The sequence below is a fragment of the Rhinatrema bivittatum genome, chromosome 1, assembly GCF_901001135.1.
Source record: "Rhinatrema bivittatum chromosome 1, aRhiBiv1.1, whole genome shotgun sequence".
Lineage (NCBI taxonomy): Eukaryota > Metazoa > Chordata > Amphibia > Gymnophiona > Rhinatrematidae > Rhinatrema > Rhinatrema bivittatum.
This window is the reverse complement of record NC_042615.1, coordinates 496188017-496213883: the sequence shown is the minus strand read 5'-3', so window position 1 is coordinate 496213883 and position 25867 is coordinate 496188017. Positions and strand designations below refer to the sequence as shown.

The 25867-nt window shown below is 46.0% G+C and overlaps 1 protein-coding gene across 1 annotated transcript in view; it reads left to right on the top strand.

Moving 5' to 3' along the window:
• The window catches only part of HAUS6 (HAUS augmin like complex subunit 6), a 345826-nt gene that overhangs the window by 246421 nt on the left and 73538 nt on the right, over window positions 1-25867 (top strand). Inside the window, exon 13 of the mRNA XM_029608783.1 lies at window positions 8389-8440. Coding sequence (XP_029464643.1) covers window positions 8389-8440 — 52 coding nt within the window. The remainder of the gene's footprint in view (window positions 1-8388; window positions 8441-25867) is intronic.

The window sequence follows — 25867 nt, the reverse complement described above, 5'->3', positions numbered from 1 at the left end:
ATGGGATGCCCCAGAGGCAAATTTTGAAAGGGGTCGGACATTGGAAGGTCTGTACCCCCTGGATCTGGCTGTGAGACAGCGTTTGCATTTATTTTCCCCAAAGTGGATGCTTTGGTATGTGCCGTGTCTAAGCAGACTATCCTCGTAGAGGGAGGAGTGGCCTTGAAGGATGTACATGATAGGATTCAGACTATTCTTAAGCAAGCCTTTGAAGCAGTGGTGATGAATTTACGGATTGCTTCCTGTTACGCCCTAGTGGCGAGATCTTGTCTGCTTCTCTCTCAGGAGGTTGATGAGTCGGGAGGGAATTCCAGAGCAGTTATGGAGCCTGCTGCCACCTTTTTAGCAGAGGCAGGCTGTGATTTGTTCCAGACCTCAGCCAGAGGAGTGGCTTTAGTGATAGCGGCCAGGCGTCAACCCTGGTTGCGAAATTGCTCAGCTCACACAACTTCCACAGCCAATCTTACCAAGATGCCCTTTAAAGGCTTGCTCTTGTTTGGGAGCGAGTTGGAGAAACTGGCCAGTAAGTGGGATGAGTCCTCCAGTGCCTTGGTTGCCAGAGGATAAGAAACAGTTACAGCGCCCCTTTGGTATGATGCGTCATTTCTAGGGTTCCAGGCATTTTTGTTCCTACAGAGGGACGACCTTTCAGTGGACTCGGCCTTTCAGTAGGTTTCAGTCCTTTCGTCCCCGGCAGCCCAAGAGAGGAGTGGTCTTGGGTGGTGGACCTTCCTTAGCTTCCCGATGGAGGTTTGCTGACCCACCTTCCGGAACAGGAAATAAGGGGGTGTGTCTCTCTTTTATCGGAGGTGGGTCGAGATTACGTCTGACCAGGGGGTCCTGGAGGTGTTACGTGAAGGGTATGCACTGGAATTTCGCCGTATTCCTCAGGACGTGTTCATGGTGTTCCCTTGCCACTCCCTGCAGAAGAAGCAAGCAGTGGAGCTCTCGCTTCAAAGGTTCCTCAGACTGAGGGCTGTGGTTCTGGTGCCCACGTCTCACAGTATGTGAGCAGTTATGGAGCCGGATCAGCGTACCTGCCGATCGCCGTCTCCGCTTCCCTCGCTCCCCTCGTACTCGTGGCAATCGGCCCGGGAGACCCATCAGGGTCCGAGTCAGAGCTGAAGCCGTCTCTTACCCGAACACGCCGCAGACTGACGCCAGCAAACCCACCCACCCGGCTGACATCACTTCCTGCCAGTGAAGCCCTTTAAATTCAAGCAGGCAAGCCCATTGTCCTCCTTTTGCGCCGGATCAGCGTACCTGCCGATCGCCGTCTCCGCTTCCCTCGCTCCCCTCGTACTCGTGGCAATCGGCCCGGGAGACCCATTGGGGTCCGAGTCGGAGCTGAAGCCGTCTCCTACCCAAACACACCGCAGACCGCCAGCGAACCCGCCCACCCGGCTGACATCTCTTCCTGCCAGGGAAGCCCTTTAAATTCAAGCAGGCAAGCCCATTGTCCTCCTTTTGCGCCGGATCAGCATACCTGCCGATCGCCGTCTCCGCTCCCCTCGTACTCGTGGCAATCGGCCCGGGAGACCCATCGGGGTCCGAGTCGGAGCTGAAGCAGTCTCCTACCTGAACACGCCGCAGACCGACGCCAGCGAACCCGCCCACCCGGCTGACATCACTTCCTGCCAAGCAAGCCCATAAAACAAATATCCTTCCCCAAGGCGTCTCGCGCATAAGGAGCGTGACAAAGGGGCATGCCCCTTAGTGTGTCCCTTTGTGTTCCCTGTTTGTCTCTGCGTTCATCTCTCTTTACTCTCTCTATACATCCCCCCTGCAACTCCCTAGCACCTCTGCCCCAAGACCCCCGGTTGCATCGTAAACCCCGTCCACGCACACCAAATGGCCTCATTCCCCATACGCAAACTCGTATACAACCGCTACAGACACGCACACCACCACCACCCTCCTGCACACTCGCAACCCAGCACACTCATCCCAATCATGCTCACACCTCTCACACAATTCCTAGGCCTCACAACTCTCACTATGCTCCTGATTAACTCTCAGTCCTTAACCAAGAAAACCCTCATACTAAACGACCTCCTCTTTGAAGAAAAGCCAGACTTCTGTGCTGTAACAGAGACTTGGCTAAAGGACACTGACACGGTACTAATTAACCAACTCCCAAGCCTAGAATATGACTTTTTTTTCCATCCCCAGACCGAAAAAGAGGCGGAGGCCGCCTCCTAGTCGCAAAAAAAACACCTCAAGCTAAAGCAATGCCCAGTCAACCTCCCACCCAAATATGAAGTCGGCCTCTTTAAATCACCTCACCTACAAATATGCCTAATATATACTCCTCCTGGAATCTTAGACTCTGATTTATCACCCATTATTGAATGCTTAGCAACAAACATAACTAATGACATACCCGCCATTGTACTCGGAGACTTCAACCTCCATGTTGACTCCCATCCCCTCTCACACAGTTGTGAATCCCTACTAACTTCCCTCCTAGCAATGGATCTCCATCAAATCATATCCAAACCCACCCACAAAGCTGGACACTCACTCGATCTTATTTTCACAAACTCCCTTCTCCTTCCTAATCCTCCTACCTACAAGCCAGTACCTTGGTCCGACCACTATCTCATCAAAACAACCTGCTCCTTAAAAAACCTCCCTCAACGCTCCAACAGCAAAACTACCATACAATTCAGAAAAGCATGTCCCAGAGACGAACTCATAGACACCCTTACAGATACGCTCAATAAATTAGACCTCAAAGACACTGAAACCGCGGTCACTTCATGGAACCACCTCACTAGTGACACAGCCAACAAACTATGCCCCCTAATAACAAATGAAATACCCGCCGATGCAAAATCTAGACAACCTTGGTACACCCCCGAATTAAAGCTGTTAAAACACAAACTAAGAAGTCTAGAGAAAACATGGCGCAAAGACCCATCCACCTCCAATCTCAACAAATATAAATCCCTGCTCCACACATAGATCAAACACGCTCAAAACCAAACGAAACTTCTACGCCACCAGAATACACAACTATCAGTTCAATCCTAAAGCCCTATTCTCCTTTGTCTCAGGCCTAACAAAAACATCACTTAAGTCCACACCAGATGAAGAAAACGACAGCAAATGCAACGAGCTCGCACAATACTTCCACAACAAAATAACTAACATCGCATCACGCTTTACCACCCCTCCCTCACCCATCAAAACCTCTCTGAAAGCCCCTAACCACCAAATGGATGCCTTCGAGACCACATCCACGTCTGAAATCAGATCTATACTAAATAAAATGAAACCATCCTCCCACCCTTCAGACTCAATCCCCACCAAAACACTATTATCTATCCCAGATTGCATAGCCCAACCCCTAGCCGACCTCATTAACACATCCCTGACCTCTGGCAGCGTTCCCAACCAACTTAAACTAGTCATCGTAAAACCCATTTTAAAAAAACCTGAACTAGATCCCACTGACCTAACCAATCTTCCGTTTCTTGCGAAAGTCCTTGAAAAAACTGTCAACACGCAATTATCCAATTATTTAGACCAGCACCAAATTCTTCTACCATCACAGCATGGCTTTCGCAAACACTTTAGTACCGAAACCCTCCTGACCTCACTCTCTGACTACATCATCAGAGGACTAGACATGGGTCACACATACATCTTAGCCCTATTAGACATATCAGCAGCCTTCGACACCATCAATCACTCCATACTAATTGACAGGCTGACTGAAATTGGCATCTCAGGAACCCCCCTCCTATGGTTCCAAATCCTTCATTAATGACAGACATTTCAAAGTCAAAATCGGAAAGCACGAATCCAAACCCATCAGTATCTCGTGTGGAGTACCCCGAGGCTCCTCCCTATCTTCCACCCTATTTAACATATACCTCTTACCCCTCTGCCACCTCCTTCTGAACCTTGGTCTCCCACATTTTGTTTACGCCGACGACGTTCAAGTCCTCATTCCCATCACAGACTCACTATCCAATGCCCTACTAAAATGGGAAAGTGCCCTCTCCGCCATCAACAGCCTTCTCACACAACTCAATCTAGCGCTAAACACTAATAAAACTGAACTAATGATCATTGCCCCCCAACACCTCAATCCCTTACCCACCCACATCAGCGCTCTGCACCCCCTCCCGGACTTTGCACAATATGTAAGAGATCTTGGTGTAATTCTTGACACCCAATTCAACCTGCAAAAATTCATCACCACTACCCTTAAGGAATGCTACTTCAAACTACACACACTCAAAAAACTAAAACCACTTCTGCATCTTAGCGACTTCAGAACTGTGCTTCAGGCACTCATCCTATCCAAAATAGATTACTCAAATGCCATCCTACTAGGCCTTCCTAAAAATGCCACAACCCCCCTGCAGCTCCTACTAAACGCAGCTGCGCGCATACTAACAGGCACACGCAAAAATGAACATATCACGCCCATCCTCAAACTACTACATTGGCTCCCCATATCCTCAAGAATCCTCTTTAAGACCCTTACTCTCATACATAAAGCCATCCACAATCCAAACATGCTCTGGTTCTCAGACACCCTCCACCTCCGTACTACCTCAAGACCAACCAGATCACCATACTTTGCAACAATACCTACTCCCCCACCCAAACTATCCCACCTCGCATCCACTAAACTACGCTCCATCTCCTTAGCTGGTCCCAAGCTGTGGAACTCAATGCCGACCAGTCTACGCCTCGAGATCTGTCCAAAGAAATTCAGACAGAAACTTAAGACATGGCTTTTCATGCATGCCTACTCATAATCCACCCACCCAGTTCCATTCCTCCTCCTCTACCCCCTCCAACCTCCTCCCCTTCCCCACCCCCTCCAACTTTCCATCCCTCTCTAATCAAGCCCCTCCTTGTCCCCCAAGCTCTTCCCCTCCACCCCCTCGCCTTGTATATAGAATGTACATAATTCCTCCATCTTGTAAATAAACCACCTCCATCCCCTCCTTTGTTCCCTGTATCCACTTAAATTTCCAAATTGCTTCCCTGCCCCCCCTCCCCCCCCCCCCCCCTAGTTATAATATCAGTTGCAATGTAAAGCCCAGTTGGCTGAATTTTCTGTTTTCTGGAAACCGATGTGATGTCTCATGCGAATGTCGGTATAGAAAAATGTTAAATAAATAAAATATTCCATTTTTGTTGTGCCCAAGAAGGTGGGCTCCTTTCATTCCATCTTGGATCTTAAGAGAATCAACCGTCACTTGAAGGTGACTCATTTTCGAATGGAAAACTTATGTTCTGTAATAATGGAGGTGCAGTCGTGGGAATTTCTGACCTCCTTTGATCTGTCAGAGGCTTACCTTCATATTACCATCTGATTGGAACACAGATGCTTTCTACGCTTTGCGGTGTTGAGGCACCATTATCAGTTTCGGGCACTGCCTATTGGTCTAGCCACTGCTTCCAGAACATTTTCCAAGATTATGGTGTGGTAGCGGCGGGCTTGCAAAAAGAAGGAATCCTGGTGCCACCTGTATTTGGATGACTGGCTGATTCGAGCCAAGTCTCAGGAAGAGAGCCGCCTGGTGACACACAAGGTGATCTCCTTATTGCAGGAGCTCGATTGGGAGGTGAACCTGAGGAAGAGCAATCTTCAACCATGCCAGTCTTCGGAGTATCTGGGGGACCGGTTCGGCATGGGACAGGACAGAGTTTTCCTACCGGAAGTTCGAATCCAGAGATTGATGTCTCAAGTGCGTCAGTTGATGAACACCGTAGACCTGACGTTGTGTTCCTACCTACAGGTACTCAGCTTGATGGTAGCTACCCTGGAAGTAGTGCCGTGAGCAAGGGTGCATATGTGTCCTCTTCAGTGCTCTCTTCTATCTCATTGGAACATGCAGTCTCAGGATTATGCAGTTCGGCTCCACTTGACGATGGAAATCTGCTCCCACCGCCAGTTCCATTGTCCTCTCCGGCCTGGTTGGTACTCAAGACAGATGCGAGTCTCCATGGTTGGGGAGCTCACTGTCTGGAGATTTAATGTCCCAGGGGTGCTGGAATGCCGAAGAGTCCCGCTTGGAACATCAATCGTCTGGAGGCCTGGGCAGTACGACTGGCATGCTTGCAGTTCAGCCACAGGCTGAGGAATCAAGCAGTTTGCATGATGTTGGACGGTGCAACAACTGTGACCTATATCAATCACCAGGAGGAACAAAGAGCCAGCAAGTGTTGCAGGAAGTAGACCAGCTGATGGAATGGGTGGAAGGTCATCTGCAGATCTCAGTCTCTCACATTGCAGGAAAAACAATGTAAGAGCGCACTTTCTTAGGGAAATTTTGGACCCAGGAGAGTGGATGTTGTTAGCTGAAGTATTGTAGATTGTAGATTGCTGGGGCCTTCCATTCCTAGACCTGCTGGCGACTTCTCAAAATGCAAAGATTCCTTGCTTCTACAGTCGCAGGAGAGATCTGTGATCCCTGGGAATAGATGCTCTTATACAGGTTTGGCTGGAAGACATTGCTTTTTATGCCTTTCCTCCATGGCCCTTGCTGGGCAGGATAATTGGCAAGATCGAAGGCCAAAGAGGGCTAGTACTCCTGGTGGCGTTGGAATGGCCAGGCGTCAGTGGTATGCAGATTTGCGACAACTCCAGGTGGAGGCTCCCCTTCGTCTTCCGCCGCACATGGATCTGCTTCAGCAGGGATCAGTTCTTCACGAGGTTCAACTCTATTCTGTCTTACGTTTTGGCCCTTGAGAGGGCTTACCTATTAAAGTGTGGTTATACCTCTGTGATGATTACCACCTTATTCTGTGCTTGCAAGTTCTCCACTTCCTTGGCTTATGTGCAAGTTTGGAGAGTTTTTGAGGCCTAGTGTGAGGAGTGGGGTGTTATTTCTCGTTCAGTTAAGATACCTCTCATTCTGGATTTTTTGCAGGATGGATTGAATAAAGGCTTGGCCCTTAATTCCTTGAAGGTGCAGGTTGTGGCTCTTGCCTGTTTAAGAGGCCTGGTGAATGGTGTTTCCTTGTCTCATCCTGATGTGGCCTTTTTTGAAGAGAATGAAGCACCTTAAGCTTCCCTTGAGGTTACTGGTTCCATTGTGGAGTCTTAATTTGGTGCTGGACTTTTTGGCGGGCCCTACATTCCAACCACTGCGTAGCCTTTCCTTGCAATTGTCAACTTTGAAGACACTGTTCCTTGTGACTATATGTACTATGCGTCAGATTTCTGAGCTGCAGGCCTTGCCTTGCTATGAGTCATTTCTTTGGGTGACTCCGGGGGCATTACAGCTGCATACTGTTCCATCCTTCTTGCCCAAGGTAGTCTCGGACTTTCATTTGAGTCAGTCCATCTCCTTGCCATCCCTGGATAAGGTCAGGGATGCGGAGAAGTTTCGCTTTTGTCCTGCTTGGATGTTAAGCATCTTGTGATGCGGTATCTGGAGGTCTCTGAGTCTTTTTGAAAGACCTGTTTGTTCTTCATGGTGGGAGTAAGCAGGGCGCTCCGGCTTTGCAAGCTACCATAGCTCTTTATATTAAGGAGGTGGTCACGGCCGGGTATGTGGATGCTGGAAAGCCGTTGTCTACTCAGGTTAGGGCTCATTCCACTAGTGCTCAGGCAGTGTCATGGGTGGAGGTTAGTCCGTTGTCTGCTGGGCTGTGATGTGGTCCTCCTAACACACTTTTTCCAGGTTTTATTGTCTGGCTGTGCAGGCCCGGGAGGATGCAGCCTTTGCACGTGCGGTGTTGAGTGGACTGCGGACAGCTTCCCACTCTGTTCTGTAGTAGCTTTGGTACTTCCCAGTGATCCAGAGTCCATCTGTCTACATGCTAGGAAAAGGAGAAATAACTTACCTGATAATTTAGTTTTGTTTACTGTAGACAGATGGACTTGGCTTCCCACCCTCGGCTGCCGCATGTGTGTCAGTAGTCCTCCTGGGGCTTTGGGTCCCCAGGGTACCTGGGGGCTTGTGAGTTCAGTGTTTATGGTTGGTTGAGAACAGTTTTGTACAGGTTATCTGTTTTTAATCATCATGTTTTTAATTTTTTTTTTTTTTTTTGCTAGCCTGTCCACAGTTGCTTTTGAAGAGAATACTGGCAGGCTAGGGTCACTGCAGGGTATATATATACTGTGATATCAGCTTGCTCCGGCTCCATCTGCTGGCAGGGGAGCATAAACCCACTGGTCCTGAGTCCATCTGTCTACACTAAGGAAAACAAAAGTATCAGGTAAGTAATTTCTCCAATACAATACCACCCTCCTACCCTGGAGTTGACGCTTGATTAGGGTAGACTGAAGAGGCTTGCACCATGGCAACTGCACAGGTCTTTCTGAGCTCTAGAGTGTATGACTGGTTTGTCCTCTGTCTACAGAGAATACCTGTTGGAACTTTGCTTTATTTATTTTTCTTTTATTTACAGGATTATTTCACCAATCACATCTAATGGAAACTGTCTATTACCTTTAGAGAAGGTAAGCCATATAAATTTGCATTGAATATTTGGAGTCTTCAAAATATTTGATAGCTTTCTTTCCGAACTCTTTGATATTCTGGAAACTATTCTTAATAGTATATAAAACAAAACTGCTGCTGCTCATTTTTCCCCTCAATTAATTTTACATATATTGTTCTGACTAAGGACTTGAAAAGAGAAAAAGATTGAATCCTTCATAAATCATCTGGTTTGTTTAGGTCTTGGTTTAGAAACCTTTTTTGTATTAGCAAAAATATTTTAGTGCTTAATCTTTATCATAAAGTGAGCAAAGAAACTGTAAATAAATCTCTTCACCAATGTATCAGTGTTTTGTTTTCAGTCGTTTGTTTGAAAATGTATTTGACATATTTCTTTTTATTTAATTTATCTCATTCTCACAATCTTCAGTATGGATCACAATAAAAGTATAACACATTGAATACATAAAATTGAGCTGTAAACAGTACAAACAGCAAAACTGGCTGGCAGTAGTACAAACGTACAAATTTTTTGATCCCTCAAACGAATGCCTACTCTAACTTGCATCAGAAGCAGGTTTTCAATGACTTTGTAAAGGTCATTAAATCATTTGTAAGATGCACCACTTGTGGAAATTTATATGATTGCACACCAAGGTCAGATTAACAGCTCTTGGCAGAAGCATCAAACTATTTTCCCCTTGCGAGCACAAGATAGGGGATAGTACAGAATGAATCATTCATCAAATAAGTAGGGCCTATCTCATGTATGACTTTAAGGCTTTGTCATTGGCCTTCAACTTAGCATGCTGAATAATTGGTAACCAGTGAAGATCGGTCACAAAGGGCTTACATGCTCCCTGTATTTTGTGTCTGTCGAAAGCCTGGATGCTGCATTCTTCATGAGTTGAAAACATCTTGTACAGTGGGCCCTTGGGTTACGAACGGCTCAGGTTACGATCAAATTGGCTTACGACCAACATTCAAGGTTTCAGGTTGCGAATAAATTTTGAGTTACGAACACAATTTTCGGTTTCGAGTTACGACCAGATTTCGGGTTATGACCCGTGTGCCACGTGCGTGCAGTTTTTTTTTTCCCCCGGATTGGTTGTAATTGGCCCGGTGTTGCTGCCTATTGCATTTTTTTTGTCTTGGAAGGCGGGATTTAAACAGAGATTGGATGGCTAGTGTTGCACATGGGCAGACCCGGCACGGAAATGCAAACAGCATCGGGGGCAGCAGCGAGGGACAGCACTCAGCTGGCAAGGTACTGAACAGTTTCTGGAGGCCATAGATGTTCTTATAAACATTGGTAGGAAGGGGGAAAAGAGTGTCTGGGGTTGGTGTTGTTTTTGGTTATACTGTACACCTTTCTAGATTTCTTCTTTCTTTTATTTCTTCTCCCTGCAGAACACCAAAGAAGTGTTAAAATGGCCCCAAAGATAAAGAAATCAATAACTATTGAAAAGGAGGAAATTGTGCAGAAATTTGAGTGACGTTCGAGTGACCAATCTCGCTCTCATATACAGCATGTCAAAATCCACCATTTCCACAATCTTACAAAGAAAAGATTTGTACAAGGAAGTTAGTGTGGCTAGAGGTGTCACTCAAATTACCAATCAACAATCAACAGTGATAGATGAAGTAGAAAGCCTATTGCTAGTATGGATAAATGAAAGGCAGATGGCAGGTGATTGCCTATCTGAATGTCTAATCTGTGAAAAAGCTAGGGCTATAAATGCAGATATCGTAAAGGATAAGCCATTACCAAGTGAACATGGTGAAATATTTCGTGCCAGTAAGGGGTGGTTTCACAATTTTAAAGCAAGAACGGGGATTCATAGCATAACTAGGCATGGTGAAGCTGCCAGTTCAGATAAAAAGGCTGCTGAAAACTACATACCCCACTTTGAAGCAATGACACAGAGAAATGGTTTTTCCTGTCAGCAAGTTTTCAACTGTGATGAAACTGGACTATTCTGGAAGAAAATGCCCAAGAGAACATACATTACCCAGGAAGAAAAGAAAATGCCAGGCCACAAGCCAATGAAGGATAGGCTAACCTTATTGCTATGTGCCAATGCAAGTGGTGACCTCAAGATAAAGCCTCTCTTGGTTTATCATTCTGAGACCCCTAGAGTGTTCAGAAAACAGAATGTCATGAAGAATAGGTTAGGGGTCATGTGGAGATCGAACAGAAAAGCATGGGTGACAAGAGTCCTTTTTCTTGAGTGGATAAGGGAGGTTTTCTGTCCTACTGTGCAAAAATATCTGGAGGACAAAGGCTTACCACTCAAGGCTCTTCTCATCATGGACAGTGCTCCAGCTCACCCACGAGACTTGGAAGACTATCTGGCTGAAGAATTCCCATGGCTCACAGTAGAATTCCTCCCACCCAATACAACTCCTCTACTGCAGCCTATGGACCAGCAGGTCATAGCTAACTTTAAGAAGCTATACACCAAGGAACTGTTCCAGAAGTGCTTCCAGATGGTTTCAGATATGGATTTAACCCTTAAAGAATTCTGGAAGGAACACTACAGCATCCTTTCATGTGTGGGGTTAATAGAGAAATCCTGGGCCAATGTCTCTCAAAGGACATTGAGATCTGCGTGGAAGAAAGTGTGGCCTAAAATTATAGAACAGCAAGACCTCGAAGGACAGGAGCCTGAACCTGCAACTGACCCTGTGGTCAATGACATTGTCACTATAGTAGAGTCCATAGGCTTGCAGGTAGACAGTGCTGATGATGAGGAACTGGTGGAGGAACACTCAGAGGAATTGTCTACAGAGGAACTTCAGCAACTTCTGGCTGAGCAACAGAGAATGGCAGTTGAGCTTTCTGAAGAGGAGGAGGAGAAACAATCAGTGCAGCAAATTTCCTCTTCTAGAATCAAGGAAATTCTAAAAAAATGGACAGAGCTACAAACATTTGTAGAGAAGACCCACCCAGACAGAGGAAAAGCCAATCATTGCATTCACTTGCTTAATGATAATGTCATGTCATACTACAAGACAGTGTTGAAAAAAAGACAGAAACAGACAACCTTAGACCAGTTTTTATTTGAGAAAAGCTTGAGACCATGTGAGCCAGAAGCAGGTCATAGTGAGCTTCAGACTCCCCCAAGGAAAGAAAGGACACCAGAGAGCCAGATTTCAGACGTTCTTATGGAATGGGACTCTCCTTCTGAACAATAACCACCTTCCATTTCGTCCCCCGATGCTGTTTGCTTCCCCTTCCTGCAAACCAAAGATGTCAACTTTTAAATAAATAAATAAATAAATAAATAAATAGAAAAATAAACTTGGATTGTTTCTGGTAGGCTAAGCACATTTTATAACCTTTTGGTGAGTGCACTAGGGAAGTATTGGTGTTTCTGGTAATTAACAACCTTATACAACCATTTTTTATGATAGGAATGTTTATTTATTTAAAAACTTTTCTATACCATCGTTTAGTAATGTACCATCACAAAGGTTTACATTTAGGCACGAAATAGGTTTGGTTTATAAGTTATCCATAGTGTGCCAATATTTTACGGTTACATAGTTCAGTAATATACTCTAATTGAGAAGTGGATTGGGGTTGCCATTTATATGATTGTTGGGATAATCATATATGTGTATACTGTTTTTAATTTAATATTTAATTATGAGTAAAATAATCAATTTTTATTTTTATATATATATATATATATATATATATATATATATATATATAGGTGGCTTTCAGCTGTATTCATTTGTTGTTATTCAGCGCCTTCACTGTGAAATGCTTTTTTGAAAAGCCAAGTTTTTAGGCTTTTTTTTTTTTTTTGAAGTTTTAATTCTTTCATTAGTCTTAGTTCAAGTGGTAATGTGTTCCATAATAATGGTCCTGCCAAAGATAGTGCTCTCTCTCTAACTTGGGTCAACTTTGCTGTTTTGACTGAGGGTATGGTTAGCAGTGATTTATTGGCCGACCTGAGATTCCTTTGAGGGACATGTAATCGTAGTGCAGTGTTTAGCCAGTCAGCATTTTCATCATTTATTAGTTTATGAATTGTGCATAGTGTTTTGAATTGCACTCTTTGTTCTATTGGAGCCAGTGTAAATCCACAAGTGTTTGGGTGATATGATCTCTCCTGCCTTTTCCAGTAAGTATTCTGGCAGCTGAGTTCTGTAGTATTTGCAGTGGCCTGATTGTGGTATATGGTAATCCTAGTAAAAGTGTGTTACAGTAGTCTATGCTAGCAAATATTAATGCTTGTAGTACTGTACGAAAGTGTTCTTGAGTTAACAAGGGTTTTAGTCTTCTAAGTACCATTAGTTTGGCATAGCCTTCTCTTACTTTTATTGATATGTGTTGCTTAAGGCTGAGTTCTGTGTCTATAATTACTCCTAGGTTTCTAGCTTTATCCTTTAACTCCACTGATTTATCATTTTCAAGTTTGGGATTTTGAATTTTTACTATGTTTTTCCGTTCAAGGTGTATGAATTCTGTTTTTTCTATGTTAATTACTAGTTCCATTTGGTTTAATAGTTGTTTTATTATGTCTAGATACAACATTGCAAAGTTCAGTGTTTTCTCAATAGATTCCTCGACTGGTTGAATTAGTTGAATGTCGTCAGCATATATGTAGAGCATGATACCTAGCCCTGCCAGTAGGTGGCAGAGGGGGAGCATGTAAATGTTAGTCGCTGAGAGTGCTGAGCCCTGGGGGACTCCTGTTTTTAGGTCGATCTTGTCTGATATTGTGTTTATCTGTACCTGGTACAATCTATTTGAAAGATAGGATGTGAACCATTCAATTGTTTTCTTTTGTAATCCAATTTCATCCCGTCTTTTTAATAGTATGTTATGGTTTACTGTGTCAAATGCTGCGGATAGATCTAGTAGTATCAAGAGGTAGTGTTTTCCGTTATCAAATCCACGTAGTACGTTATCTGTTAAAGAGATTAGTAATGTTTCGGTGCTATAGAATTGTTTTTGTACTGCTTTTTCTATTAATTTTGCGAGCATAGACAAGTTTGAAACAGGTCTATAGTTACTTAAGACGTTTGGGTCACTGTTTCTTTTTTTCAGAACTGGTTTGATTATTTCATTTTTCAGTGAGTCTGGCATTACTCCCTCACTGAGTGATGAGTTAATTATTTTGGTTAGTGTGTAGGAGGTTATATCAGCTAGTTTTTTAATGTCTGTGGTGGGAACGGTGTCTATTTTATGTGGTGCAGGGTTCAACCTTTTTATCATGGATTCTACTTCTGTTTGTGATACTTCGTCAAATGTGGAGAATTGTTTCACATCTTTTTTTTTTTTTTTTTTTTTTTTTTTTTGCATTTTGATTTCCTGTTTAGTTAGGATCGGAATCTTAGCTCTGAGTTTTGTGATTTTGTCTGAGAAATAATGTGCTAATTCATTGCATTTGTTTTCTTGTGGGGTTTGAGGTATCTCTGTTTTATCATTGGTCAGTTTTTTGACTATGTTAAATAGTGTTCTTGGGTTATTTGAGAATTTTTCTATTTTTGAACTAAATTGTTTTTTTGCGTTAAGAATTTCTTTTTTATAATAGGCTAGTTTCCTAAATTTGGTTAATTATCTGCAGATTTGTCTTTTTTCCACCTTTTTTTCTCAGATTTTGTTTGATTTCCTTTATTTTTTTTGTTGAACCAAGGGTTTTTTTGCTTGGGCTCATGTATTTGTATTGTTCTTGTGGGGTTAATTTCGTCTGCCAGTTTGTTTGTGTTTGTTAGCCATTCTGTTGTTGCGTCTATACAATTTTTGTGGTTAAAATTTATTAGATTTTCCTCTAATTTGTTTTTTAGTATGTCATGGTTAAAGGGGGGACGATATTTAAATTCTAAGGGCTCATTTTTCTGTGTTTCCTTTGGTTTCGTGAATTTAATGTCTGACTGGATTAGGAAGTGATCCGAGCATGGAATTTGACTGTAGCTGGTATTGATGTGTTCAAGGAAGCTATGATTGATGTATGTAAGGTCAAGTGAGTGACCTGCTTTGTGTGTGGGTTTATCTGTAATTAAAGTGAAACCCAGTGTTTCCTTCATATCGTTTAGTGTCTGGCATGTATTTGATAATGGAAACACGTCCATGTAAAGGTTAAAATCTCCCATTATGATGGTTGGTTTTGATGTGTTTAGGTTTATTGTTAAGTATTCTATTAATGGGGATACGTTTAGGTCAAGTAAGGTGGGTGGGCAATAGATGACGCATATTTGAGTGTGTTCAGTGTCAAATAGTACAATTTCATGGTTTAAAGGGGGTGTTGTTGGAATCATTCTGCATTTAAATTTTTTTTCGGTAATTAGAGCTATGCTGCCTCCGCGTTCATTTATCCTTGGAATTGAAAATATGTCAGTTTCTGTGTGCTATTTGATTTTTAATGATAATGTCAGATTTTTTAACCATGTTTCGGTGATAGCTATGAAGTTTGGTTTAATGTCATATAGTAGGTCTGTAATTATTGGGAATTTTTTTTTGTTATAGATTGAGCATTTACGAGAATGAAAGTTAAGGTTAATAATCTATTTAGGCTTAGTGTGGTTGGATTTTTGGTTATTTTTACTTTAATGAGATTATTTCGGGTGGTATTTTTGTTATCAAATGATTTGTAATTTTCTTTTAATTTTTGTAAATAGTTTGTTGCTGTACTTATCTTTGTTGGTGCATGTTTCTATAGGTTGAGCTGTTGATCCATCCCATCCTTTCGATGGTTCCATCTTGTCTTGATTTTGGTGCGTGTTTCTAAGGTTTTCTTCTTTGATTTTACTTTAGGCGTACAAAGGGGCATGCCCCTTTGTCGTGCCCCTTTGGCGCACGGCGCCTCCGGTCCCGGGTCCCCTTTTAAATCGCCTCCCAGCGTGCTTCCCGGGTCGGCACGCCGGTCGGGGGGGAGGAGCTTTGATGTCTCTTCCGGTCCGGGGGCAGCGTCTGCAGGGAGAGAGAGAAACAGGAGAAAAAAAGGCAAAAGAAACACCAGTTAGAGTGCAGCAAGTGCAGAGATTCCTTCAGTGAGCCTCTGGATCCTCACGAGGCAGCAGGTAGTCAAAGGGTGCTTTTCGAAGGTTCAGAACACATTATTGGTTTTCCCATTGTTTCCTATGGAAAAAATAGTCTTGACTTACAACCAACTTGGGTTACAACCAGCCCTCTGAAACCAATTAAGTTCGTAACCCAAGGGCCCACCGTATATGGGTGGCTAACTACAATCCTCAAGCCACAAACAGGATCGCTACAATGAATATGCATGAGAGGTTTGCAATCATTACCTTCATTGTATGCAGATATATTTCATGCTTATTCATTATTGATATCCTGAAAACCAGGCCTGTTTGTGGCTCTGGAGGACTGGAAGTGGCCACCTCTGGTATAGTACTTTTCAGTAGCAAGCCTAAGAACAAGATGTTACAGTAGTCTTGAAGTGATGGCATTACATCATCATGATTTTATGCAAAATCTTCCTGGGAGAAAATGTATAAATCCCTTATAACTGTGATAGATAAAAAATGTTTAATGACAGAAGAAACTTGAGGCGGGAATCAGTCTCATTATCTAAACTTCGTACTGTGTTCTTTACTGGGATCATCAAATCAGTTCAGTGGCTGTGGTACTACAGTTTTCCTTATGCAGCCACAACACCTGTCGTCTGAGGATTATTTTTTCTATATTTGGAATTTATTTTTAATTTTGTCATACAACCTAATTGTAGCTAGCCAAATACTCTAGTGCTTTTTTTTTTCAAGTTCTGTATCAAAGAAATCAATTTCCAGCACTGTGGCACATTCCTAACTATGTGTGTTTGGGTGTGATTTGGGAACTGTGAATCCACTCAATTCCTGAGAAGGTAACTGCATGCTGTTTTCTATTGAAAAGTTCATAAATAGCACAAGTATATTTATAACTCTTGTACTACTTCGTCATTTTCTTTTCATTATTTTAGAGCTCACAGTACAACTCATGTTGCTGATGCGTTTAGATGCTGGTAGCATAAGTCTGACTTTGTGTTCCATGAACCTCAAGATGTGGCATTTTAGTTTCTGAATGATTTGAGTACCTTCGTATATTAAAAGCTTTGATTCGGTAGCTCTTCACTTTTATCTATCAAGTCTTTTTTTTAATACCTTAGGGGAGTATCTTGGTACCAAGAACCTTTATGCCGCATTTCTTCATTTGTGTTTGTGCTTAGAAAGGTGCCTGTATACATGCGTATGAGTGTACTTTCCCATTGTAATGTCAGAGCTCTGTTGCTTCAAGGTTCTGATGCCTTTTATTTTTTGTTTGGCCCAGCATTTTCCTCCTCCTCCTTTGGGCTTTCTGCTCTATCATAACTTTTAACTTTTATTTGCAATAGGGTTTTACCCTATTTTATAAACCCAAGCAGTATGATTGCAGTGATAGTCATTGAGCAAGAGAGACGGTGGGTTTTTACAAAATCCAGTAGATGAGCACCCTGATTCTGGCTGCCAGTTGTGTTGTGTAATGGCTGACGAATGTATATGAAGTGGCTGATGTATCTCAGCATTCCCAGCCATCCCTAGAACAGAAGCCAGGCTCAAGAATTGAACCCATATCTTCTGCACAGAAGAGCGATCCACGGGGTGGGCAATGCTGGGTCAGTTTTCCAGGATATCCCTTATGAATATGCATGAGATGTGCACACACACTGCCTTAATTATATGGATATCTGTTTCATGCATATTCATTAGTTATCCTAAAAGCTTGACCTGTTTGAGCTCTCAGGGGACCAGAGTTTGCCCACCCCTGGTTTAAAGCTATTTTTCTCACAGGACAAGCAGTATGGTAGTCCTCACATATGGGTGACATCATCAGGATGGAGCCCAATCACGGAAAACTTCTGTCAAAGTTTCCAGAACTTTGACTGGCCCCTACTGGGCATGCCCAGCATGGCACTAACCCTGCAGCCAGCAGGGGTCCCCCTTCAGTCTTCTTTTTTCCGCGCAGCAGTAGCCTCGCGGTTTAGGAGCTCTGAACACATTCTTGACAGGAATTTTCCTCACAGACTTATTTAAAATTATTTTGCCCCACAGGGGTCCCTCCTCTAACTTTTCTCAGGCCGCGGTACTCCGGTAAGTTTTTCACCGTTTTTCGTCGATTACCGTCTGGTTTGGCCCTCGCGGCCTACTGGCCATTGACTCTACCGTGGCTCAATTTTTTTCTATGGCCATGGCGTCGGGTTTTCGTCGATGCCCAGACTGTACTCACACCATGTCTATCACAGACCCTCATAGAGTCTGTGTAATGTGTTTAGGCCGTGAGCATGATGTCCTGACTTGCACCAAATGTGCCCTCATGATACCAAAAGGTCGCAAAGCCAGAATGGAGAAGATGGGACTTCTTTTCCGTGCTCGCACCCCGACGCCATCCATAGCATCGACGTCATCGGAACCGGCACCGTCGAAGTCGCACCACCATCGACAACCATCCGGTGACCGCCCGCCATCGACGTCTTCACGGCCATCGACTCCCATTTCTCCCCCTCAAGATCGAGGGGATCGAAGGGAGAAACATCAGCATCGTAAGTCTCGGACCGTCGAGGGAGCGAAATCATCGACCTCACCACCGTCCGAGCCACTATCGAAGAAGCCCCGTCCAGGAACGGCACCGACCACTCCTGCGACCGGGACATCGAGGCCACCCTCACCAGATCGAGGTTTGGGAGTCGCGATGCCGCCTGTAAAGGTGGGTCCCTCCGACTGTGCCTCAGCCTCCCTCTTCCGTCACTGAGCCGGAGCTGATTGCCCCAGGTCTCCGGGAAGAACTGGACTGGCTGGTCCAGGAGGGCCATCGACAAGGCGATGCAACGACTCCAGGTCCCTCCGGCACAGACACTGGCACTGAGAGTGGAACCGGTCACCGACCCGATTCCAGCAGCGCTGGCACCGCTGCTATCCCGGATGGAGGCGCTCATGACTGCCCTTCCACCAGTAATTCCCGGGTCTCCGATGCCCCCGGTGCGCTCCCCAATGACAGCTTCATCGGGAGGAGAAACACAGTTTCGCATTCCTCATTCGGGGGTATTGCCTCAGCCATCGATGCCATGTCGTCCCTCATCACAGATTCATTCATCGGGAGTGATACGCACATCTGCGCCATCGATGCCTTTGATGCCGGCACCGATGCCCCCCAGGGCGTCCACGGTGCCCCCGGTGATTCCTTCGATTTTCTCGGAGCCTCAACCGGGCCCTTCGGGTATCCAACCCCCTTCTCGTCCTACAGGTCAGCCTACTGATCCGTATGACACCTGGGGTGATGATACTTCAACAGACACCGATGACTTACCTTCACCTCCCTCTCCTACTGAAAGTAGAAAGCGTTCTCCTCCAGAGGACCTTTCTTTCATTAATTTTGTGAAGAAAATGTCAGAATTGGTCCCTTTCCAGCTTCAGAAGGAGCAAGATGATAGGCACCAGATGATGGAGCTTCTCCAATTCCTGGATGCCCCTAAAGTGATCACTTCTATTCTCATTCATCAAGTTCTTCTTGACTTCCTTAAAAAGAACTGGGAAAACCCTGGATCCATTGCCCCAAGGCTGACACTTATCTGGTACAGTCAGCCCCTGGCTTTCAAAAATCTCAGCTTGACCACCACTCAGTTGTGGTGGAATCGGCTCAAAAGAAAGCAAAAAGGACGAAACCACACTCCTCTACCCCTCCTGTCAAGGAACACAATTCCTCGACAATATTGGTCGTCGAGTGTTCCAAGGGGCCATGCTTATCTCCAGGATTGCTTCTTACCAGCTGTATATGACCCAATACAACAGGGTCACTTTCAAGCAAATACAGGATGTCTCTGAAACCCTGCCTGACCAATTTCAAGAACAAACCCTTGTAAACAAGGGGTTTGAGGCAGGAAAGCATGAGATAAGAACAGCTTACGATATCTTCGACACCTCCACTAGAGTGTCTGCAACTGCCATTTTGGCAAGACGCTGGGCCTGGCTCAAGTCTTCTGACCTTCGCCCAGAAGTACAAGACAGGCTCTCTGACCTGCCCTGTATAGGAGATAATCTGTTCGGTGAACAGATTCAGCAAATAGTGGCTGAATTAAAGGACCATCATGAGAGCCTCAAACAGCTCTCATCGATACCTTCTGACTTCCCTTCTAGACAGCCCTTCAAGAAGGACTCTAAGAAGTCATTCTTCCGCCCAAGGAAGTACTACCCTCCACCAACAAGGTCTCGAGTTACGAGGCCTTATCAGAAATCTCAGCCCTGCCAGCCCCGGAAGCAAAAGCCACAAGCAGCTCCCCAGCCGGGGCCTGCTTCAGGTTTTTGACGTTCCCTTGGAGAGCAGCAGCCTGATCCCTCTGCCAACCATACCAGTGGGAGGTCGATTGTGCCACTTTCACGGCATGTGGCAATCAAGCACAACCGACCAATGGGTGCTAGCAATCATTGCTCAGGGTTACCACCTGAACTTTCTTGCGCTTCCACCGGAATCACCACCTCTACAAGGAGAGTAACAGACCACTCTGTCCCTCTGGAGCAGGAGGTTTCCCTTCTTCTCCAGTTAAGAGCAATAGAACCCGTCCCTCTTTCACAACAAGGCCTAGGGTTCTTTTCCCGGTACTTTTTGATTCCCAAAAAATCCGGGGGACTTCGTCCAGTTCTGGACCTACGTGCCCTCAACAAATACCTCCAGCGGGAAAAGTTCAAGATGGTAACCCTGGGCTCGCTTCTACCTCTTCTACAAAGAGGAGACTGGCTCTGCTCTCTGGACCTCCAGGACGCATACACCCACATTGCGATAGCTCCAGCTCATCGCAAGTATCTCAGGTTTTTAGTAGGCCCAAAGCACTATCAATACCGAGTGCTTCCATTCGGCCTAGCATCGGCACCACGAGTCTTTACCAAATGTCTCGTGGTTGTCGCAGCCTTTCTCAGGAAAGAAGGTGTTCACGTCTACCCCTATCTAGACGACTGGTTAATCAGGGCCTCAACCCAGCAAGCTGCTCGATCGTCCCTGGATTTGACCCTACACACTCTAATTTCTCTAGGATTTCTCATCAATTACGAGAAATCCTATTTAGTCCGATCTCAAACCTTATCGTTCATTGGGACAGACTTGGACACCTTACAGGCAAAAGCCTTTCTACCTAAACAATGAGTGCAAACCCTCATGTCCCTCGCTCATCAGTTGCAGTCTCAGTATACAGCAACAGCTCGACAATTCCTTGTCCTTCTCGGACACATGGCGTCCTCAGTCCACCTCACACCAATGGCCCGCCTGGCCATGAGAGTCATGCATTGGACTCTGAGGTCACAATGGATTCAAGCGACTCAGCCTCTGTCAACCATTGTCCACATTACCAACGCACTCCGTCTGTCTCTCACCTGGTGGAAAGATCAGAGCAATCTCCTCCAGGGCCTTTTCACCTGCCAGATCCTCAACTCATTCTCACCACCAACGCTTCCAACCTCGGCTGGGGAGCTCATGTGAATGATCTGCAGTCACAAGGATTTTGGTCTCCAGAGGAAGCCAAACACCAGATAAATTTCCTGGAGCTTCGAGCGATGCGATATGCTCTCAGAGCTTTTCAGGATTGCCTATCAAATCACGTCATCCTGATTCAGACGGACAACCAGGTGGCCATGTGGTACATTAACCAGCAGGGAGGCACAGGCTCCTTCCTTCTGTGTCAGGAAGCTGCACAGATTTGGGCAGAAGCGCTCTCCCACTCGATGTACCTCAGGGCCACCTACTTGCCGGGAGTGCACAATATCTTGGCAGACAAACTGAGTCGTGTCTTCCAACCGCACGAGTGGTCTCTCAATCCTTTGGTGGCGAACTCCATCTTCCACCAATGGGGTCATCCCCAAATAGACCTCTTTGCGTCCCCTCACAACCGCATTGTCCCTGATAGCAAATGGGAGATGGAGTCAGATTTCAAAGCTGACGTCTCTCTACATATACCCGTGCAGGTAGCTCAGCTCTTCAGTATTTCTCCGTCTCCTAAGCAGATGCTGACACGATCCCACGCTAGAATAGTGTTAGCAATTGCAAAATTACAACAAAGAAGAGAGAGAAGTTTACCTTAAGACGAGCCCTGCTCTCCTGTGGTGATACCTAAGGGTCCCTTCCTCAGTCGAGAATTCCTGAGGTGATTTCTGAGATCCCTCAGAGGCAAGCCTCGGTCCGGTAGCCGGCTCCCGGTATGGACTTAGCCCCCAGGGTGGCTGAGAGGCAGCGGGTGCCGAATCGAGCGTGGAGGTGAAGGTATTTCCCTCTCCCCCCACAGCTGGAGACCACCTGGCATGAGACCGGGAAGCACAGAGACCAGGTAAGGTAGAAACCTTTAAGCCTCCGGTCTCCAAGGCTCGAATAGCCACACAAATTTTTCCTCCCGACAAGGTTTAAAATAGAGTTGAGCAGCTCGGTCCTGAGCTAGGCCCCGATTCTGTGCAAGGGTCCACACACGTGGAGACCCTCCGGTGGGGGGGGGGGGGGGGGTTTGCAATCTTGCCAGTGGGGTTGTCGGCGCCATTTACCCACCCCCCCCCCCCCCCCCCCCGATAGCCATCCTGTCTGCACAACCGAGCCGTGCACACAGCGGTGCGCACAACCGCACACGTAACTAGACCGGGCGTGCGCACAGCAGCACGCACATCGCGACTGGGTGCACAAACTTCGGATCCCGCACACACAACTCTACGCTTTCCGTGCGCATAATTTCAGCACGCCCGGAGCGCACAACTAAGCATTCTGCGTGCATTTCTACACGCACAGCCGAGTCTAAAGCCTCCCACGCGCACAAACCATGGCGCCAAGGGACAAGCCCTCTGCCCAAGGTGCCACCTAAGCCACACAAACTGAACTGGATTCTTGTCTATGCCAGCAGTGCGAAGAGGCCCTGGGGGAACCAAAGCAAGGTCCCCTACAGCCAGGAGAGGGATCCAGATCCACTGATGATTGTACCCCGGACCTCTGTATCTCCAACTCAGCGCCTCCTTAGGAAGGCATCTCGGGAGTCTTAACTATAACCCCACCTGAGATCAACATGGACCCAGGGACCTTTTCATGGGTGGAATTCTTCAAAGGACTATAAACCTTTGTCCAGGCTCACTCAGTCCCAGCTGTACCCCAGTCCCAGCCTCCACCAGAAAGTGCAAGACCTTCCAAGCATCTCTCGGGCCCATCAAGATGTGCCTCCCCTAAACAAGAGCGTCCCTAACAGGAATACAGACACCTCGGATGACGAGTCGGACTCCCTAGAGGAAGGGGAGATCCCCCCAGGAATAGAGCCATACCGAACCATGCTGCGGTTCTTCCACAAAGACGAATTACCAGCCCTCATGTCTCAGACCCTGAAAACGCTGGGCATCCCAGGCATGGACCCCACAGCGGAACCAAAGATGAAACCCATCTTGGTGTCCCTCCATCAGGCCTCATGTTATTTTCCAATGTTGCAAGCCGTCCAGCAGCTGATTAACCTGGAATGGAATTCCCCAGCGGCCGGCCCTAGAAGCCCTATATCCCCTGGAACCCACAGCTAAGGAACTCCTACGGTTCCCAAAAATGGACGCTATGGTCTGCGCAATCTCTTAAGTGCAGACTATTCCTGTCAAGGAGGAGCGGCGTTAAAGGATGCCCAGGACAGACTGGAATCCATCCTTAAGCAGTTCTTTGATGTAGCAGCAATGACTCTTCAGATTGCTTCCTGCTGCGCCTTGGTGGCACGTTCCTGCTTGTTCCTCTCCAGAGACGCAATCAGGCCCGGCAAGACAATGGAACCTGTGGTATCGTTCCTCACGGATGTGACCTTCGATCTGGTGCGCACTTCAGCCAGGGGCGTCGCCTCGGCAGTGACAGCCAGAAGACAACTATGGCTCCGGAATTGGACAGACGAAGCGACCTCCAAAGCGAACCTCATGAGAATGCCCTTTAAAGGATCTCTCTTGTTCGGAAGCGTCTTGGAGAAGCTAGCCAATAAATGGGGCAAATCTCCATTAACTCGTCTACCAGAGGACAGGAACAAAAGAAGTCTGTGCTCCCCCCCCCTCCCCCGAAGAACCAAGGGCAGAGGAGCTCAGTGCTTTAGACTGTACAAAAACCCACACTACCAAGCACCTAGTCCCTTAGGAAGGGCTCAGTCCTTTCAGAACACACACACCAAGAAGGGAGCAGGCTCTGGTACAGACCCTGGCCGCACCCCACAATGAGAATCAGCAGACCCATCCACAGGAAGAAGACATAGGAGGCAGACTTTACCCTCTTCTACCAAAGATGGGTCGAGATAATATCTGACAAGTGGGTCCTAACCATCATTAGAGAGGGATACTCTCTGGTGCAGCATTAGAGAGGGATACTCTCTGGTGCAGCAGGAAAGGATCCTGTAGCAAGGACCTGCTCTCCAGGTGATGCATTGTCCTTTCGCACCAAGGATATCTCCCCAAGGCCTACTGCCCAGGAGGGAAGGGTTAGGTCGGCCGTCATAGCTGGTGATTAGATTATTAGGAATGTAGATAGCTGGGTGGCTGGTGGGTGTGAGGATCACCTGGTGCGAAGTTGGCGGACCTCACGCGTCACCTAGATAGGATTTTAGACAGTGCTAGGGAGGAGCCGGCTGTCGTGGTACATGTGGGCACAAACGACACAGGAAAATGTGGGAGGGAGGTTCTGGAAGCCAAATTTAGGTTCTTAGGTAGAAAGCTTAAATCCAGAACCTCCAGGGTAGTGTTCTCTGAAATGCTCCCTGTTCCACGCGCAGGTCACCAGAGGCAGGCAGAGCTCCAGAGTCTCAATGCGTGGATGAGACGATGGTGCAAGGAAGAGGGATTCAGTTTTGTTAGGAACTGGGGCTGGACTCTCAGAACTTTTCCAAGTCCGGCCCCTCCCAGTTGGAGGACGGGTCAGCCACGACATTATATGGTAGCACCCTGGACCCGAGGAATTCCAGGGCTGCATCCTCCCTGGGAGAGGGCAGTTCAGCAGCTTCTACCCCAGTTCCTCCTGGGCTAATTATGGAACTGGCGGCCTTTTCTTGGTTGGAATTCTTTCAGGGCCTACAAGCCTTTGTTCAGACAAGTCAGCTACTGCCCCTGCCTGGTCTGAGCCCCAGCTGGAAAGGCCTTACCCTCCCAGCCCTATCAGCATGCCTCGCCTCACCAAGGGCATCCCTGACAGGGACCCCAGACACCACGGACGACGAAAGGGACAAAATTCCTCCAGGCCTGGAGCCATCCTGGACCATGCTTCGATTTTTCCACAGAAATGAATTACCAGCCCTGGTCTCCCAGACCCTGAAGACTCTGGGAGTTCCTGGCACTGACTCTGTCGGAACCAAAGAAGAATCCCATCCTGGTGTCTCTACAGAATGCCTCTTGCTATTTCCCGATGCTGGAAGCCATCCAGGAGTTCATTGTTCAGGAATAGGAAGCCCCGGAAGTCAGTTTTAAAGGAGGTCGAGCCTTGGAAGCCTTGTACCTTCTGGATTTGGCGGTATAAAAATGCCTGCATTTCCCGAAAGTGGACACCCTGGTCTGCAACTTCTTGAAGCGAACAACTATCCCAGTAGAGGGAGGAACGGCCTTGAAGGATGCTCACTATAGGCAGTTGGAAATAGAACCAAAGAGCTAAGAGAAACAGATAAGTATGAGAAAAAAAAATGTGTGAAGCTTGCTGGGCAGACTGGATGGGCCGTTTGGTCTTCTTCTGCCGTCATTTCTATGTTTCTATGTTATATGTATGGTGAGACGGACAGTGAAATGCTAAGAGAAATTAGGGAAGCTAACCAAATTGGTAGTGCAGTAATAATGGTAGATTTCAATTACCCCAATATTAACTGGGTAAATGTATCATCGGGACACGCTAGAGAGATAACATAGCTGGATGGAATAAATGATAGCTTTATGGAGCAATTGGTTCAGGAACCGACGAGAGAGGGAGCAATTTTAGATCTAATTCTCAGTGAAGCACAGGATTTGGTGAGAGATGTAACAGTGGTGGGGCCGCTTGACAATAGTGATCATAATATGATCAAATTTGAATTAATGACTGGAAGAGGAACGGTATGCAAATCCACGGCTCTCGAGCTAAACTTTCAAAAGGGAAACTTTGATAAAATGAGAAAAATTGTTAGAAAAAACTGAAAGGAGCAGCTACAAAAGTAAAAAGTGTGCAAGAGGCGTGGTCATTATTAAAAAAAAAAAAAACATTCTAGAAGCACAGTCCAGATGTATTCTACACATTAAGAAAGGTGGAAAGAAGGCAAAATGATTACTGGCATGGTTAAAAGGGGAGGTGAAGCTAATTTAGCCAAAAGATCTTCATTCAAAAATTGGAAGAAGGATCCAACAGAAGAAAACAGGATAATGCATAAACGTTGGCAAGTTAAATGTAAGACATTGATAAGACAGGCTAAGAGAGAATTTGAAAAGAAGTTGGCTATAGAGGCAAAAACTCACAGTAAAAACTTTTTAAAATATTTCTG